We start from the raw sequence: 15,704 nt of genomic DNA on the forward strand, positions 1-15,704 counted from the left end.
TTTTTTTTTTCTCTCCCCTAAACTTTAAACAGCAAAAACATTTCACGAACCAGAGCAGGCTCGGAGCTCTCCACACCCGGCAGAGCCGCCGAAGTTTGTGCCCAACTCCAGCACACGGAGAGAGCGTTTGCATTGCGGGAAATCAACCCAAGAACATTTTATTTGACGAGAACCAAAGGCTCGGAGCCGTGTAGCCGGAGCTCATCTGCATAATGAAATGTGAAGACATTTATAAAAGATGGCTCTAATCGCTCTCGCCCGCCCGTTGTATTTATTACCCCAAATCAGCAGCTCAAAACTCTTGCCCGTTGTTTTTTTTTTTTTTTTTTTTTTTTTTTTTTGCCGTTTTTAAGGCAGAACGGGTTGGATTAGAGCAGCAGCATCCCATAAATCCACACTGTGCCAAGCAGAACGCGATAAACCCCAAGCAAATTAAACCCCAAAAACCCCACGAAGGTACGAATCCCGCTCTGCCTATCGCACGCGAGAAAAGCTGTAAAAAAATACCGCATTAGTAATGTACACAATAAACCAATCTCATAACCCGGTGAAATACGCCTGGCATTATCTTTGATAGAATTTTATCTCTCCTCATTTCCGCGCCTCTCCGCCGTAAAAGGGCTCAGCGCGGTTTCGATCCGAGCGCTGCCGAGCGCCACATTATCCCTGCGTTTTCCATATGCCCACCATTCATCAGGGCTCAAACAACTCTGCCATTCCCGGCCAGCCCCAGGCCACCAGAGCTGCTTCAGACACATCCATTAAAAAGGAAGGAGGAAAAAAATAAAAAAGGGAAAAAGCTCTTGGAAGAAGAATTTTAAATTGATGGAAGAATTATAAATTGTTTGCTTGCCTTCCTTTTTTTTTTTTTTTTTTTTTTTCTTTTCCCCTCTTGTTTTTTTTGGTTTTTTTTTTTAATTTTTTTTTCTTAATGGAGGGCATTAGGCCAAGCTGGCACAAGGTCACCTTTCCCAACGCGATCCTGCTGCCTGGACAGAAGTCAATCCCCAGCGCTCCCTCTCCATCTCCGCACCCGGGCACAGGCACCGGCCAGGCGGAACGGCGGGGAAGGGAGGAAGGGAGGAAGGGAATAAGGAAGGGAGGAAATAAGGAAGGAAAAAGGGAGAGCCGCCACCTCCCTGCCCACCTCTCCCTCCGGCAAAGTTCGCCCCCAAAGTAGCTGCCAATATTTATATTTAAATAAAAGGTTCTGCGCGCACCCGGGAAAAGTCATTAGCGCGATTTAGCGGGGAACGCTTTTGTATCCGAAGCGCTGAGAGCCGTAATCCCTTCCCGGCCACAATGCCAGGACTGAGCAGTCACGGCAAACCCACCGGCCGCGGTACCTGCGCTACTTTTCGGGTCGCGCAGCGCAGACGCAGCACGTAATCTGCTTAAAAGCCAAAATGCATTAAATGCTGAAACTGTTGATCCACTACCGGAGCCCCATCAATCGCATTTCAATTTGTTTACTCCCCTCCCAAGCACGCTGCATTTTAAACTCCGGAATATCCTACAGGGATATAAACCCATTTAATATCCATGGAAATGCGCGTAGCGGCTCCAGGTTGGGTTTTCATCCCATTATGTTGGGAGAGCCATTGTGTTAATTACCCACCTCCTATTGAAGGTGCGTATTTAAGGTCACAAACTGTCAGCAGCCCCCGGCGACCTTCCCCCGCGCACGGTAACAAAGGACTTACCGGGAATTTCACAGACCGAGGGTGCCACGGTGGGATACGGCGGCCGTGACCTGCCCGGAGCCACAAAGGAGCTGCCGCCCCCCCGCCGCATCCATCCCCGCTGCGAGCAGCGCCGCCCGGTACCGACCGCGCTCCCGGCGCTCAGGGCCGGCCGGGCCCCGCGCACCGGCCCCGGATAACAATGGCAGGGCGGCGGGGCTCGGGGCAGCCCCGCTCCGCCATCCCCGCACCCATCACCGCACCCGCGCGGCTCTGCCCGCCCCGGGGGACGCGGGCACCGAGCCGCCCCCGCTGCGGGCGGCGCCGGGCGCGCTGCGGGCACCTGCGGCTCCGCTCGGCGGGCGGGCACCGCCACAAACTTGGCGGGGCGGCGCGGGGGGGCCGCGCTCCCCGCAACTTCATCCCGCGCAACTTCCCTCCCTCCTCTTCCTCCCTCCCTCCCGTCCTCCCTCCCGCCGGGGCGGAGCGGCGGCCGCCCCCCGGCCCTGCTGTCACCTCGGGGGCGGCGGGGCGGGGGCCGGGGCTCCATCGCGGCTCCATCGCCGCTAGCGCTGCTCCATGCTCCGCTCCAGGCTCCCGGGCGGGCGGCGCCGAACAAAGAGCGGCGGCGGCAGCGGCGGCGGGGATCAATTTCTGATACCTATCGATGGGGAAGGGCGGGCGGAGGGAGAGAGGGGGGCGGGCGCGGGGGGAGACGGAGGGAGGGACGGGGAGAGGGTGGGGGAGTGATCGGGCGGCCGCCCCCATCCCTCCCTCCATCCCCTCCCTCCCTCCCGCCGCCGCCACCACCGACCTGGAGCCGGCGGGCATCAAACCGTGTCCGGTATCGACACATCCATCGATCCCACCTCGGCGGCCATCTTGGGGGAGCCCGGTGGCGCGGAGGGAGCGGGGGCCGCCCGTCCCCACCGGGGGCAGCAGGGATGGGGCTCCCTCCTGGACCAGCCCTGTCCCCCCCGGGGCCACCCCCGAGCATCGCCCCCGGCGCTGCTGGACACCCCCCGAGGCTCTCAGTCTCTGTCCCCCCCGGTGATGGGTTTTTTTTCCCAGGCTAAATTAAGGTTTTTAGCTGGAAAAACCGCCAGGCGGGAGCCGCCGGTTAAACTTTTCCAGGTTTGTTTGTTTTTTATCCGCCCAGTCTGACCCTTCCCGCACCTTTGACCTGCTGGGAATGGCTACAGCAAACACGCTCCCAGCGTTCCGCAGCCAGAAATCCCCAAATACACCGAATCCCCAAATTCACAAATACACCGAATTCAGGTTGGTTTAGAGCTGTGTTTTTAAATTTCTCAATGGCTCTGAAGAATCCAACCAACTTCAGCAGAGGAGCAGAGCCCAGCCAGCAGCGTCTGCGCACTCATAACACCTGTCCCAGAAATTCCCTCTCTGCTTCTCCACAAATAAAACCCAAAACGCCACAACTTCACATTTCCCACACCACTTTGCCCCACAGTGTGTTGCACTGGCCGCACCAATATCCAAGGGGTTTGGAGAATAAATTCCCAATTCCCTGGGGAAGCCTCCCAGCGGAGCCGTGCCACGTTTGTACTGGAGGGACCCCAGCCCCGGTGGCCACGGCTCAGTTTTGAGCAGACAAGCACGGAGCTGCCCCTCTGTTGTATTGCAATAAATAGTTAATTAGTTATTTGCGCTGGGTGCTCTCTAATTTGCGCTGTTCACATGATTTGTATCCTATCGCCACATGGTCTCCCCCTTTACCCCCCCGCAATTGTCAGCGTGGTGGTCTCTCCCCGGGTGGCCCCGCCCCTCGCCCCGCCTCCCTGCTATTCCATTGGCTGTGCTCCTCTAGCCCCGCCCCCCATTCCCCCGGGTTAAAAGTTTCCCGCCATCAGGCATCGCGCTCTTTCCCGCCTTGGGAATAAATGTGCGGCGTTGTTCCCGTGTGGACAGCGAGTTCTGCTCTTTTACCTTTGTCCTTGTGAGATCGTGTGGGCTGGGGTCCGCAGCCAGCCGGGTTGGACCCAAACAGCCCATCCAGACACGGGGTTGGCCCCCACGTGTTCATATCCCATGATGGTCAGAGGTGGCATGCAGTAATTCCCGTGTGAATTATGTTAGCTTTTGGGACTTCCAGCTTCCTCTGACTTCTAAGTCATTTTTTGGTCGGCGAGAAGGGTGGGATCAGCAAGCCTGCCTTGCCCAGGATGGGCCAATTCTGGACAGAGGGCTGCCTTCCATCCTTCCAACCAAAGGCCCTGGGAGGGGTGAGCCTACTGCAGGCTGCCAGGGGGACCCCGAGTGATCCCCAGAGGAATCCCAGAGGGTCTGGGTTATTTCCCAGCGCAGCCCTGGCTGGAGGGCTCTGTGTTTGCAGGCAGTTTTTGTGGGTCCATAGCGGGTTACGAGGCGGCACAGCGGCTCAAGGGCAGTGGCACAGCCCTGGGAGCTGGCAAGAGGAAGAAGAAGAAGAAGACAAAAAAGGCCCAGATCCTGCTGGAGCAGATCATGAGCAGCAAGAAGCAGCAGGAGGAGAAGTGCAGGCTGGACAAGCAGACCTCAGCACAGGCAGCTTTCGAGAAGATGCAGGAGAAGCGGCAAAGGGAGCGGATCCTGAAGAAAGCATCAAAACCCCACAAGCAGCGTGTGGAGGAGCTCAACAGGCACCTGGATGCTCTCACTGAGCACCACAACATTCCCAAAGTCAGCTGGACTAAATGACCAGGCTGCTTTTGACGGCTCTGGAGCTGGAGTTGTGTTTTGTTTGTATCAAGCCATGTAAATCTGTCTTTTCTCCATATTGTCTAATAAATCGTCTGAGCTGTTATGACTTTATACTGTCTTAATTTATAGACTTGTTTTATAAAACCAAGCATGCAGCAGTGTCTCCTCTGGGCTGGGGAGGATCCCTGTGCTCCCAGAAGGGCTGGAGGGAGATGGGGCAGCATTGACACCAGCAAACCCACCAGTGCTCCTGCAGTGGTCATTGTAATCCTTCACTCTCCTTGCTGAAGCAAATCTTGCATTGCTGGAGCCTCTCTCTGCACAAAGCTGGGGAGGAAGCAGCCCCTCACTGCCCAGGTATCACCCTGCTGCTGGGCCCTTGGGATTCCACCAAAAAGCAGAGTTTGAGTTCAGAAGACACCGAAGAAAAGGGACACTCTTCAAACCGCACCCTGCCCTGCAGGTGCTTCCAAATTCTTACAGGGACAGGTGTGGGAAATTGTCCAAAAGGGTGAGGCAGACCCACAAAGTGACCTTGGCCCCACACTGCAGCACAAACAGCCAGGAAATGATCTGGTTCTTCTCATCTCTTCCACTCAGAGAAACTCAGAGCAGCTCACAATCCCACGATTGCAAAGCGCCTCAGGCAGAAGAGCAAGTGAACAGAAAATCAAAGTTCAAAGGAAGATTTGCAGGAGTGGAGGCAGTTTGTGTGAGAGAGAGCCTGGATGCTCCTGTGAGCCCTGCACCAGCATCTTCCCTGCCTCAGAGCTGGCTGGAAAAGGGGCAAATCCTGCTTGTGGTCCTGCAGCAAACATTGCCTGCAACTGGGGACCCCCAGATGAAAATGCTGGGAGAGCTGAAATCCCAACACACTGGTGGCACCAACAGCAAATTCTACAAATGCTGAGACCCCCAAGTGTGAATGCCCAGGTGCTGCTCCTGCTTGGGGGCACACAGGCCAAAACCTCCAACTTTGCTCTGGCCACCCAAGTGCCATAAATAGATCCCCTCATCCCCAAATCATAAAAATCAGGCAGTGGAAACCGCTGGGAGTCACTGAGATTTGTACTGAGATTGGGGCTGCTGGTGGTGTCAGGAAGCTGCTTCACCTTAATGAGGCTGTAATTAGCTGGGGGTGGGAGCAGAGGCCCTGCAAGGGGAGATCCCAGGTGGGAATCAGTCCCATCCCTCCCTCAGGAAGGGGAGGTTTGCTCATGGGTGGGTCAGTGAGCCCAGGTGGGATGAGTGGTCCCAGCTGGTTCCTCCCCGTGCCAGCAGCAGGGATTGCCCAGCCTGTCCATGCTCCAGGAGCTCCTGGGATCTGCTGTTGGACACCACCAGGACAGGGATCTTCTCCCTGCACCCACAAAGCTGATCTCACCCCCATAAATCGCTGCCCTGCTCTGCTGCCCAGGGAACGCAGGGGCCTGCTCATAAATCAGGAATAAAACTAACCTGGCATCTTTGGTGAGCAAATTAAATTGTGGGCTTAGGAGGAATGTCCCTGTTTGGCCAAATCATTAATAAATCAATGGGAGCAGTGAGGAAGAGGAGAGGGGCTGCACCCTGAGCCACCTGGAGGGACGGGGAGCTGCAGGGTGGCACAAACCAGCCGTGTCCCCTGTGTCCCCTGGGGGCTGCCCCATGGCCCTGCAGCACCCCAGGGGGACCCCAGAGCTGCCACCCCCCTCCACAGAGGGCTCACCCCGCCCTGGGGAACGCTGTGAGATGCAGGTTAATAAATCAGTTTGTCTCCAGCCCCGTTTGCTTTGTGTGCCTGACAATAGCCCGTTGTAAATGGCAGCCCCTTGCCTCCTCTCCTGAAAGGCTTTTAATTAAAATACAGAAGGGGCTTTTCTGTGTACTTTAACAAAAAAAAAAAAAAAAAAAAAAAAAAAAAAAAAAAAAGGGGAATAAAAAGGATTTCAGCACACTCCCATTCCAGGCATTAATTTATTCCTGCCCTGCTGCCTGTTTGTGATCCACGTAACTCCTTTGTGCAGTGAGCTGGCCCCATGAGGCAGCCCAGAGGTGATGCTGGCAGTGAGAGGTGCTGACGGTGACCCAGTGCTGACTGGGAGCTTGCTCCATCACCTTGTCCCAAGGATGGGCAGAGGGACACCAGGAGCCTCACCATGGCACAGCAGTGCCATCAGATAAGCAGGGATGTGTGAGGCCCTGGGGCTGCCCAGGAGCTCTGCCCAGCTGCAGCCCTGGGCACATCCCTTGTGGACGCCGTGACAGCAGCTGCAGAGCTCTGTCCTCATCCTGTGCAGTCCCTGTCACCTGTCCCCCAGTGGGTTTGGTCCTGGGGTCCCAGAAGCCCCTTTCCCAATCCCTTTCCCCCATCCCTTTCCCCAATCCCTTTCTCCCATCTCTTTCCCCAATCCCTTTCCCCAATCCCTTTCTCAATCCCTTTCCCCATCCCTTTCCCAATCCCTTTCCCCAATCCCTTTCCCCAATCCCTTTCCCCAAATCCCTTTCCCCAATCCCTTTCCCCATCCCTTCCCCAATCCCTTTCCCAATCCCTTTCCCCAATCCCTTTCCCCAATCCCTTTCTCAATCCCTTTCCCCATCCCTTTTCCCATCCCTTTCCCCAATCCCTTTCCCAATCCCTTTCCCCAATCCTTTCCCCAATCCCTTTCCCCAATCCCTTTCCCCAATCCCTTTCCCCATCCCTTTCCCAATCCCTTTCCCCAATCCCTTTCCCCAATCCCTTTCCCAATCCCTTTCCCCAATCCCTTTCCCCAATCCCTTTCCCCATCCCTTCCCCAATCCCTTTCCCAATCCCTTTCCCCAATCCCTTTCCCCAATCCCTTTCCCCAATCCCTTTCCCAATCCCTTTCCCCAATCCCTTTCCCCAATCCCTTTCCCCATCCCTTCCCCAATCCCTTTCCCCAATCCCTTTCCCCAATCCCTTTCCCCAATCCCTTTCCCCAATCCCTTTCCCCAATCCCTTTCCCCAATCCCTTTCCCCATCCCTTTCCCCAATCCCTTTCCCCAATCCCTTTCCCAATCCCTTTCCCAATCCCTTTCCCCAATCCCATTCCCCATCCCTTTCCCAATCCCTTTCCCAATCCCTTTCCCAATCCCTTTTCCCCAATCCCTTTTTCCCCAATCCCTTTTCCCCAATCCCTTTCCCCAATCCCTTTCCCCAATCCCTTTTCCCCAATCCCTTTCTCAATCCCTTTCCCCAATCCCTTTCCCCAATCCCTTTTCCCCAATCCCTTTCTCAATCCCTTTCCCCAATCCCTTTTTCAATCCCTTTCCCCAATCCCTTTCCCCAATCCCTTTCCCAATCCCTTTTCCCATCTCTTTCCTCTCCCTCTCCCGCCGGGACCGCACAGCGCCCGCTACAACGTCGCCACCTGGCGGCCACCGCGGGAGCTGCAGTGCGTCCCCGCCGGCCGGGCCGGGGACACGGGGGGACACGGGGGGCCACGAGCGGTCACAGTGAGGTGACGGAAAGGAGCAAAGGGGACACAAGAGTGCAGGGAGAGGCACCCTGGGGAGTGACAGCACCCCTTGGCTGCCCGCGACATCGCTGAGCTGTGCCCGGCCTCAGCCCTCGCTGCCCCCCGGGATGTGCGGGGAAGGTACCCGGGATCCTCCACCGGCCGCCTTTCTGCCTCGGCTACTCATTGCATGCACATTTCCCCTACAATTAGCACACGCTCTTTAATTAATTTTCCTCTTTTATTGCTTCTCCCGAATTATCTCAGCCCCGGCGCCGCTGGCGCGCTCACGGCGGATAACGCGGCTATTTATGGCTTTCCTGTCAGTGCTGCGGCTCCCCCCAGGACCGCATCCTGTTCTCGGGGCAGGACACAACCCTGGGACTCAGGAATTGCCCGTCCTCGTCCCCATCCCCGGCTCTGTCAGGCAGGTGGCGGCTCTTGCCCAAATTCCCGAGCTGGGCAAACCCTCCCGGCCATAACCACGGGGCTGGAACTTTCCAAGGGAAAACGGAGCTGAGTCAGGCAAAGCTGCGGCATCAAATCTGCCCGGAATGAACTGCCACACGTGGGAATCTTCTAAACACCGAGGGGAGACGGGTAAAACCCTCTGAGATCTCCTGAGGATGCTGCTGGTAGAAAGGAGCTGTGGGGAATGTAGTGGGCAAGGGAAGGATGTCCCCAAAATTCACACAACGGGAACTGAGCTGCAAGGATGTGATGGAGGGCACAGAAACCAGTCTGTGCCAGAGGAGATGAATTGCAGCCAGCACCAGAGCCCGTGGGTCACCCCCACACTCCCCAATTCGAGCATCAGGGATGGGGTGACCACCTCTGGCAGCTTCCAGCAGCAGCTCCCAGCAGGAATCTATCTTTCTACCCTTAATATCCTTCCCCCCTTTAAAATAATCATTACCAATAAACAAATATAGCAGCCAGTTGTATATAAGCATCGAATTAAGCAGGTACATGCATTTGTTATATTTGATATGGCCTTGTTAACTGGAAATTCCCAGGTTTGGAATATGTATTGATTTCAGCAAACATATATTTCTTTACTGTAAGTACCCACAGCCATTGTAGTTAATATACAACAGTTTAATTTAAAATGCATTAGTTTAATAAAAATGCATAAAACAGAAGGGAATTGCATTAGCTTCAATAAAAAAAAAAGAATTCAATTTCATAAATATTATCCAGTGTTAAAATGCATTGATTTCCTGGGAAAACGCATTGGTCAGAGGTAATTTACATTGGTTTGGATGGGAACGTCCCGGGGTGTATACATATGTATTAGTTTAGTCAAATGTGTCTGAGCACTGAAAAAAACGCCGGCTGGAGCAGAGGATATTCAGAAGGAACTGGTGTGGCACAAGCTGGCTCTGGAGCATCCCAGCCCTCTGAGGGGGCTCAGGACACCCCCAGGGCGGTTCTGAGGGTGCTCAGGCCCGGGGGTACCGGGATGCTGCCGGGATTCCCGGGACACGGAGCCGTTATCAGCCCTGGGCAGGCCTGGCTCAGGCAGAGCACGCGCCCGGCACGGAGCAGGGGTTAATCAAATCCTTTTGACTCCATTTTTTATCGAGCTCAAGAGGGGCTGGCCTATTAATTAGAAAGGCTTTTTCATGTAAAACACAGGCTCTTTTGCAGATAAGGAGGGACGATGCTTGATTTTGCCGTGGCACAGATCCGTGTGTTATTCCTTGACATCCATTCACAGGCTGCAGCCACTTCCCACAGCTCTTTTGTTCGCTCCAGGGCTCCAGAGGCAGGTTGGTGCATACAGACATATTTAAAGCGCTCAGGTTTTCCTGGGGGCCAGCAAGCCCCAGGAAGCCCCCAATATCCAGAGGAGGAGAAGGATGTGATGTGCCTGGAGGCGTTTCCATCTGCGGGCTGGAGCAGGATCCTCAGGGGAGAGCAGGATGTGGCCCGGGCAGCACAGAGGATTTCAGCAGCGGAGCAGATGCAACGCCTTACAAACCACAGCAGAAACCCTGGCAGCCATCTGCATCCCATTCCCACCCCCGGTTTCTGTGCCACCCTCTGCACCCTGACCCTCCAAAGACCCCAACCACAACCAGGCCAACACCAGGGAGAGACACAGGTCTGGTTTCTTTCAGGCTGGGTGGGCAAAAATGGTTCTTCCCGACAAAATAACATTCTGGGAGGCCTCCACAGCTCCAGGGTTTCCTGCTGTGCCGTGCCCCAGGATGGGCACAGGCAGAGCCCGGGCGGCTCCATGGCCAGTCCGGTGGAACCACCACACATCGCTTCCCTGATGCTTATGGATTTTTCCTTAATGCCACAAATTAAGGTAATTGGGCTCGGCTGGACCATGAATCCAGCTGAACTTGGCAGGATGAGGGAGCGTCCGTGCCGAGATTGATCCCGCTCGTCCCCGGCTGTGCCCGGGGCTGCTCCTGGCCCCAGCTCTGCCACCGCGGCTCCTTCTCCTGCCCTTTTTGCTCACACAGACCCCTAAACACATCCTGAAACCCCTTCCCTGAGCTGCAGCTCCATTCAAGCCAGATGGTCATTGCCGGATCAGGAGTTTTTCTCCTCCACAGGCACTTTTCCCGACACACTTCCCCCCTGAAATCTCCTGGAACTGCCTGCTGAAATCCTCCCCGCAATGCCATCCTCGCTGGCACGGCCGGGGCGGGCGAGTGCCAGGGATTAAACACGATATTTGTGACCTCCGGGAGAACAAGGGCAGCGTCTGGGCAGAGCCCGGAGTTCCAGGGATCCGGTTTCACAATTCCTTTTGTTCCCGGCCCTCCCTGCTCGCCCACCGCCCTCCTGGGCATGCGGAGGGGACAATGCCAGGCAGCGAGGCCACCGGGTCACGGCCATGGCACCGCAGAGCTCGGGGGGCTGATGGGCATCCGTGAATCCTCCTCCAGCCTCATCGCGGGCAAGGCGAGAGGGAGCGGGGATGGAACGAACGGGCTGGAGACAAAAGGGAACCGCCCGGTCCCGGCAGCCACAAGCAGGGACATGTCAGAGGTTTTGTGGGATTGCTGCCCGTGGGTTCCTTGGCTCTTTCTGCCGAGCCAGAGCCTGGGCTGTGTGAGCGGCATCCCCGCAGGATGTGTTCCCGGGACAGAGCCCGGAATCGGGGGGGTTAAATGTGTGTGTCCCACCGGGATCGGGGCGAGCAAATGCTCGGCTTAAGTGGGTGACAGGTGCCTCAGTGGGGGTGACACATGAGAGAGGAGCTCTTGGTGCCTTGAGCTTCTGCCGCAGCTCAGCATCCTGCTCCGGGATGGGGCTGCAGCTCCGGGGATGTCCCCGCTCGGACACGGGCTGGGTGACAAGGGAGCATCCCAAGGGAGGCGACCCACGGGCAGCCGAGCAGCTCCCGGCTGTGCCAAGGCTGCGATGGGGCTCCCAAAAACTCCTGGAAGCACCGAGGAAAAGCATCCGTGTCCCAAAACTTGGGGGATTCTAGCGGGGGGTCCCCTGGGGCCAAGCCCTCCCAGCGGAGGGGACAAGCCCGGCGCCAGCCCGAGTGACAAAGGCAGGTGGGATTGTCCCCGAGCATCCCCGGTGTGGGAGCTGGGGGCCACCGGAGCTTGGCTAACCTTGAAACCCTGCCGGGCTCACATGTCACGTCAGCCGGTGACAACAACAAGCTGCCATTCCAGATTAGAGAGAGAGAGGGACAGAGAAAGGCAGAGACAACAGCGCTGGGGGCGGCCAAATTACCTATTACAGCCAAAAGTGGGCATGGGGCTATTTTTAACCCCCAGGGGGGTGTATTTATTGTTCCAGCCGGGGGGAGTGAGGGAGAGCCTCTGGGACACCCCTCACAGTGACATCGACAGCTGAGCACAGCCATGGTGAGTGCTGAGAGACCAAGAGAGAAAATTAATTTGATTTTTCACCAGAACAGTTTAATGGGCAGGGGGCAAAGGAGTCAGCAAGGAGTTGAGGGCCAAGGGTTTTGTCTGCCTCAGAAAGGGGGTGAGGAGCATCTGGGTGGATCAGCAGAATCTCACAGGGAGCAGAGAGGTGTCCCCCATGCTAGCAGAGCTTTCAAATGAGGGCAGATGGCTTTAGGGTCCAAATGCCATTTTTCTCTTTTCCCCCCCTTCATGCAGTGAGAGAAAGGGACATTTTGTGCCCCCAAAATCCTCCTCCTGACAGACCCCCATGAGAGGAAACAGCTGCAGGAGCAGGCACTGGAATGAGGGATAATGGGCTGGATGGGACAGCAAGGGGCTCTTCAGTCCTCTTTAAAACACACATTGACCCATTTCTGACTATTTGAAGCCTCAGTGCAGAAAGAGGCAGATTTTTAATTAAGCCATATTTTAATATCTGCACAGCAGGGTAAAGAAGCGCTGACTGACTCCAGCCCTTATGTGCAACCTCAGCAGTGCTCCCAAAACCAGGGTTCCAGCAGGGATATCTCACCCCAGTGGGAGAAGTGATTTCAGTCCTCATCTTTCTTTGGCCTTATTTGGCTAAATTCACCAGGAGCTGAAATTTAAGCAGGAATCTTAATGCCCCTCAGTATCCCAGAGCTGCAGGGAGACACCACCAAGCCTCCAGGGAGGAGAGCCCCAGCCCAGAGTTCCCACCAAGGAGTCATGAGAAAGAACAGGGCATTTCTAGGCTTTTATTTGACCCCATAAAAAGCCAGTGAGCTAATGGTGCATACCTGGACTCCTGCAGGCACCCAAGAAAGCCAAGAAGAGGATTGAGGGTGCCAACTCCAATGTCTTCTCCATGTTTGAGCAGGCCCAGATCCAGGAGTTCAAGGAGGTAGGTGGGTTTGGTGGGAAGGAACGAGGGTCCTGGATGTGGTGTGACCTTCAGCTCTTTCCTTGGTGCTCCCAAGTGGCAGCTGGCTCATACCAGGAGGCAGCAGGATCGGTTTTGGGTTGTTTTATTTTAAAAGTGAGAATAACAACTCAGAGACACTGTTAAATCTGGCAAAGCCTCCAGGCTCCCAGGAGGCAGATTCCCTCAGAGGATCAGCACATCCAAGGGAGCTGGAGCTCATCCCCCAGCTTCTGCCTGGCCAGGAGCTCTCACCCCTGCACAGCAGGCATGTGGTCCTGTGCAGATCCCAGTTCCAGGGATAACTGGCCCCAGTTAGAGGAGCTGATGGCTCAGGCTGGCCTCTCTGCCTGGTGTCATACGGGGGTGAGAGGGATTTGGGCAAGGAAAGGGTTTGTACAGCTTTGGGGTTTGGATTGACATCACCCCAAGGGTGCTGTGTGGGATTAGGGTGAGTGAGACCCCCAGAGCCCCTCCTGGGAGGATTCAAAGTGCCCTTATCCCATCCAAGCTGAAGGGAGAAGGAGAAAGGTGTTAAAACCTTTGCAAAAGTTGACAATTGTCACTATCCCTGTGCTCCCTGCCCTGCTCCTGTGCTTGCAGGCCTTCACCATCATGGATCAGAACCGGGACGGCTTCATCGACAAGGCAGACCTGAGAGACACCTTTGCTGCCCTCGGTGAGCCCAGCCTCAGCATCCTCCCCTCCCCAGATTTGTTAATTGAGAAACAAGGCAGGGTGGGGCATTTAACCAAGCCCCTGTCATTCACCCGATCCCCCATTTTGCCAAAATCCTCCTGATCCCAACCCAAGGCTGCCAGTCTGGGAGATCCCTCATGGGTGACCTGGAGCAGCTCCCACAGCAGGGCTGGATCATCCCCTTGGCACTGGGGCCACTCCTGGATTACACAGCCCAACGTCCCTGCCTTTCCCAGTTCCTCCCCTTGGCACTGGAGCCACTCCTGGATTGCACAGCCCAGCACTCCCTGCCTTTCCCTTAGGAGCACCTGGCTGTGCCCATCCCACGGCATCCCAGGGCGTGTGGGCTTTAAGGGGATTTAGGGGATTTGTGGGAGGCCGTGACACTGCAGGCTTGGCTCTGCCATCAGAGGTCAGCATGAATCAGCAGTGGAGCTCCAAGGACAGCCCAGCCTCGGGAAAAAGGATTGTAGGTGTTCAATCCTGTTTGCTTTTGGGGCTGGGGGACAGGGAGAAACCCAGTGCTGGTGGTCTTGGCCCAAACATTCCAAGGAGGGCTAGAAGAGGCTGATCCATGGAGCAGTGAGGCAAGGAAGGAGCACAGCTCAGTCCTTTCATCCTTCTGTTCTGTGACCCTGGAGAAGCCAGAGCTGGAGATGATTCTCTCACCTCACTGCTGCTCCCTCCATTCCTTGTCAGAGGTGGCTCCCCAGGAATGTGCTACTTCCCTCCAGTGGGGGAAAATCCCCAGGAAAGGGTTCTGTGGTGTGTATTTTAGCCCCCAGCATGCAGAGCAGGACTCAGATCCACGACTGACCCATAGCTGCTCTCCCCAGGGCGCCTGAACGTGAAGAACGAGGAGATCGATGAGATGATAAAGGAGGCACCGGGCCCCATCAACTTCACCGTGTTCCTCACCATGTTTGGGGAGAAGCTCAAGGGTGAGAGGGCACCTGGGCAGCTGGGGGTGCTCACTGGTGCCCAGTGGCATTTCTATACCCCAAAACTCCTGCTGATTTACAATACCAACCACCCCTAGGTCCAGAGATCCAGATCTTATCCGATGAGTCCCCAAACTGTTGGGGGGTATGAGATGGTCTCTGTGCCTCAGTTTCCCCAGGCATTTACAAACCCAAATGGCTGTGCTGCTGCTGCTGCTGTCCCATAGGAAGAGGGCACAGCTCTTGCAGCACCTCTGAGCCTGCTGACAGCAGCAGTGCCAACAGTGGCCCCCCTGCCTACAGCCAGACTCTGACCCATCACCCCATCTGGCTGCACCCTGAATCACGTACTTAACCCAAGGAATGCAGATCTCCAAGAGGCTGCAGGGCCCCAAGGGCTGTGCCTGGAGCTGCAGGGCCCCATGGGCTGTGCCTGGAGCTCTATAAATACCCCCAAGATTAGATAAACGCTGGATGCCAGAGTGGTGGCGACACTGCCTGCTCTGTGCTCACACCACCACCCTACGGCTGCTCCTCCACATGCCACCAACTCCACTCGTGTCCAGCACTCCTGCAAGGGCCCCACTTTCCAGTCTGCCCCCCATTTTGCCCCCGAGGCTGGGAGAAGCAGGAGGCTGCAGGTGGTTTCCTCCTTTGCCATCTCCAATGACCGTGGCTTTGTCACCCGCAGGTGCCGACCCGGAGGAGACAATCCTGAATGCATTCAAGGTGTTTGATCCAGAGGGAAAAGGCCTGAAATCTGCCTAGTGAGTGCAGCAGGGGTTTCTGTGGCAGGGAGTGATGGGGGTGTCCCCATGAGGACCTGCCCAGTGCTCACCACACTCTCTCATTTGCAGCATCAAAGAAATGCTGATGACGCAGGGGGAGAGGTTTTCCCAGGAAGAGGTATGATCATCTTCCCACTCTCTGCCAGCCTCCCTCCATCCCAACAGACCCCATCCCTCCTCCCAGCCCTCCCATGCCACCTTTTGTCACTGCTTTTCCCTGGCAGATCGATCAGATGTTCGCTGCCTTCCCTCCGGACATGTCTGGCAACCTGGACTACAAGAACCTGGTCCATGTCATCACTCATGGTGAAGAGAAGGACTAGCCCAGGCCCAGGGCTGGGGCTGGCACTGCAAGATCACCTCTCCCTGGGTCACACAGGGGTTCCCTTTCCTCTTGCCCTGGAGAGGCATGTGCCTGGGAATTTGGCACGGGAATGGCATTCACATTAAAAAGCCTTTTGGCAAGAGGAAACCCAGCTGCTGGTGTGAGCAGTGCTTGGGCTTGTGTGGTGTGGGAGCCATCAGACACTTCCAGACCCTGCTGGCCTCAGCACCCCACACCTACTGCACGTCCCCCTCATGTGTCCTTGAGTCCCTCTGCCTCCCATTCCCACCCCCAGCCCCAAACCAACCTGTTCCATA

General features: G+C 56.1%; 1 protein-coding gene across 1 annotated transcript; it reads left to right on the top strand.

Moving 5' to 3' along the window:
* The first annotated feature begins 11,609 nt into the window (after positions 1 to 11,609).
* Positions 11,610 to 15,538, top strand: MYL2 (myosin light chain 2). The gene is made up of 7 exons (XM_058816696.1): positions 11,610 to 11,688; positions 12,527 to 12,616; positions 13,238 to 13,313; positions 14,170 to 14,274; positions 14,966 to 15,041; positions 15,132 to 15,180; positions 15,287 to 15,538. The coding sequence occupies exons 1-7, from the start codon at positions 11,686 to 11,688 to the stop codon at positions 15,383 to 15,385; spliced, it is 498 nt and encodes a 165-aa protein (XP_058672679.1). The 5' UTR covers positions 11,610 to 11,685; the 3' UTR covers positions 15,386 to 15,538.
* Positions 15,539 to 15,704: the final 166 nt, after the last annotated feature.

This window comes from Ammospiza caudacuta, chromosome 18 (assembly GCF_027887145.1).
Source record: "Ammospiza caudacuta isolate bAmmCau1 chromosome 18, bAmmCau1.pri, whole genome shotgun sequence".
Taxonomy (NCBI): Eukaryota; Metazoa; Chordata; class Aves; order Passeriformes; family Passerellidae; genus Ammospiza; species Ammospiza caudacuta.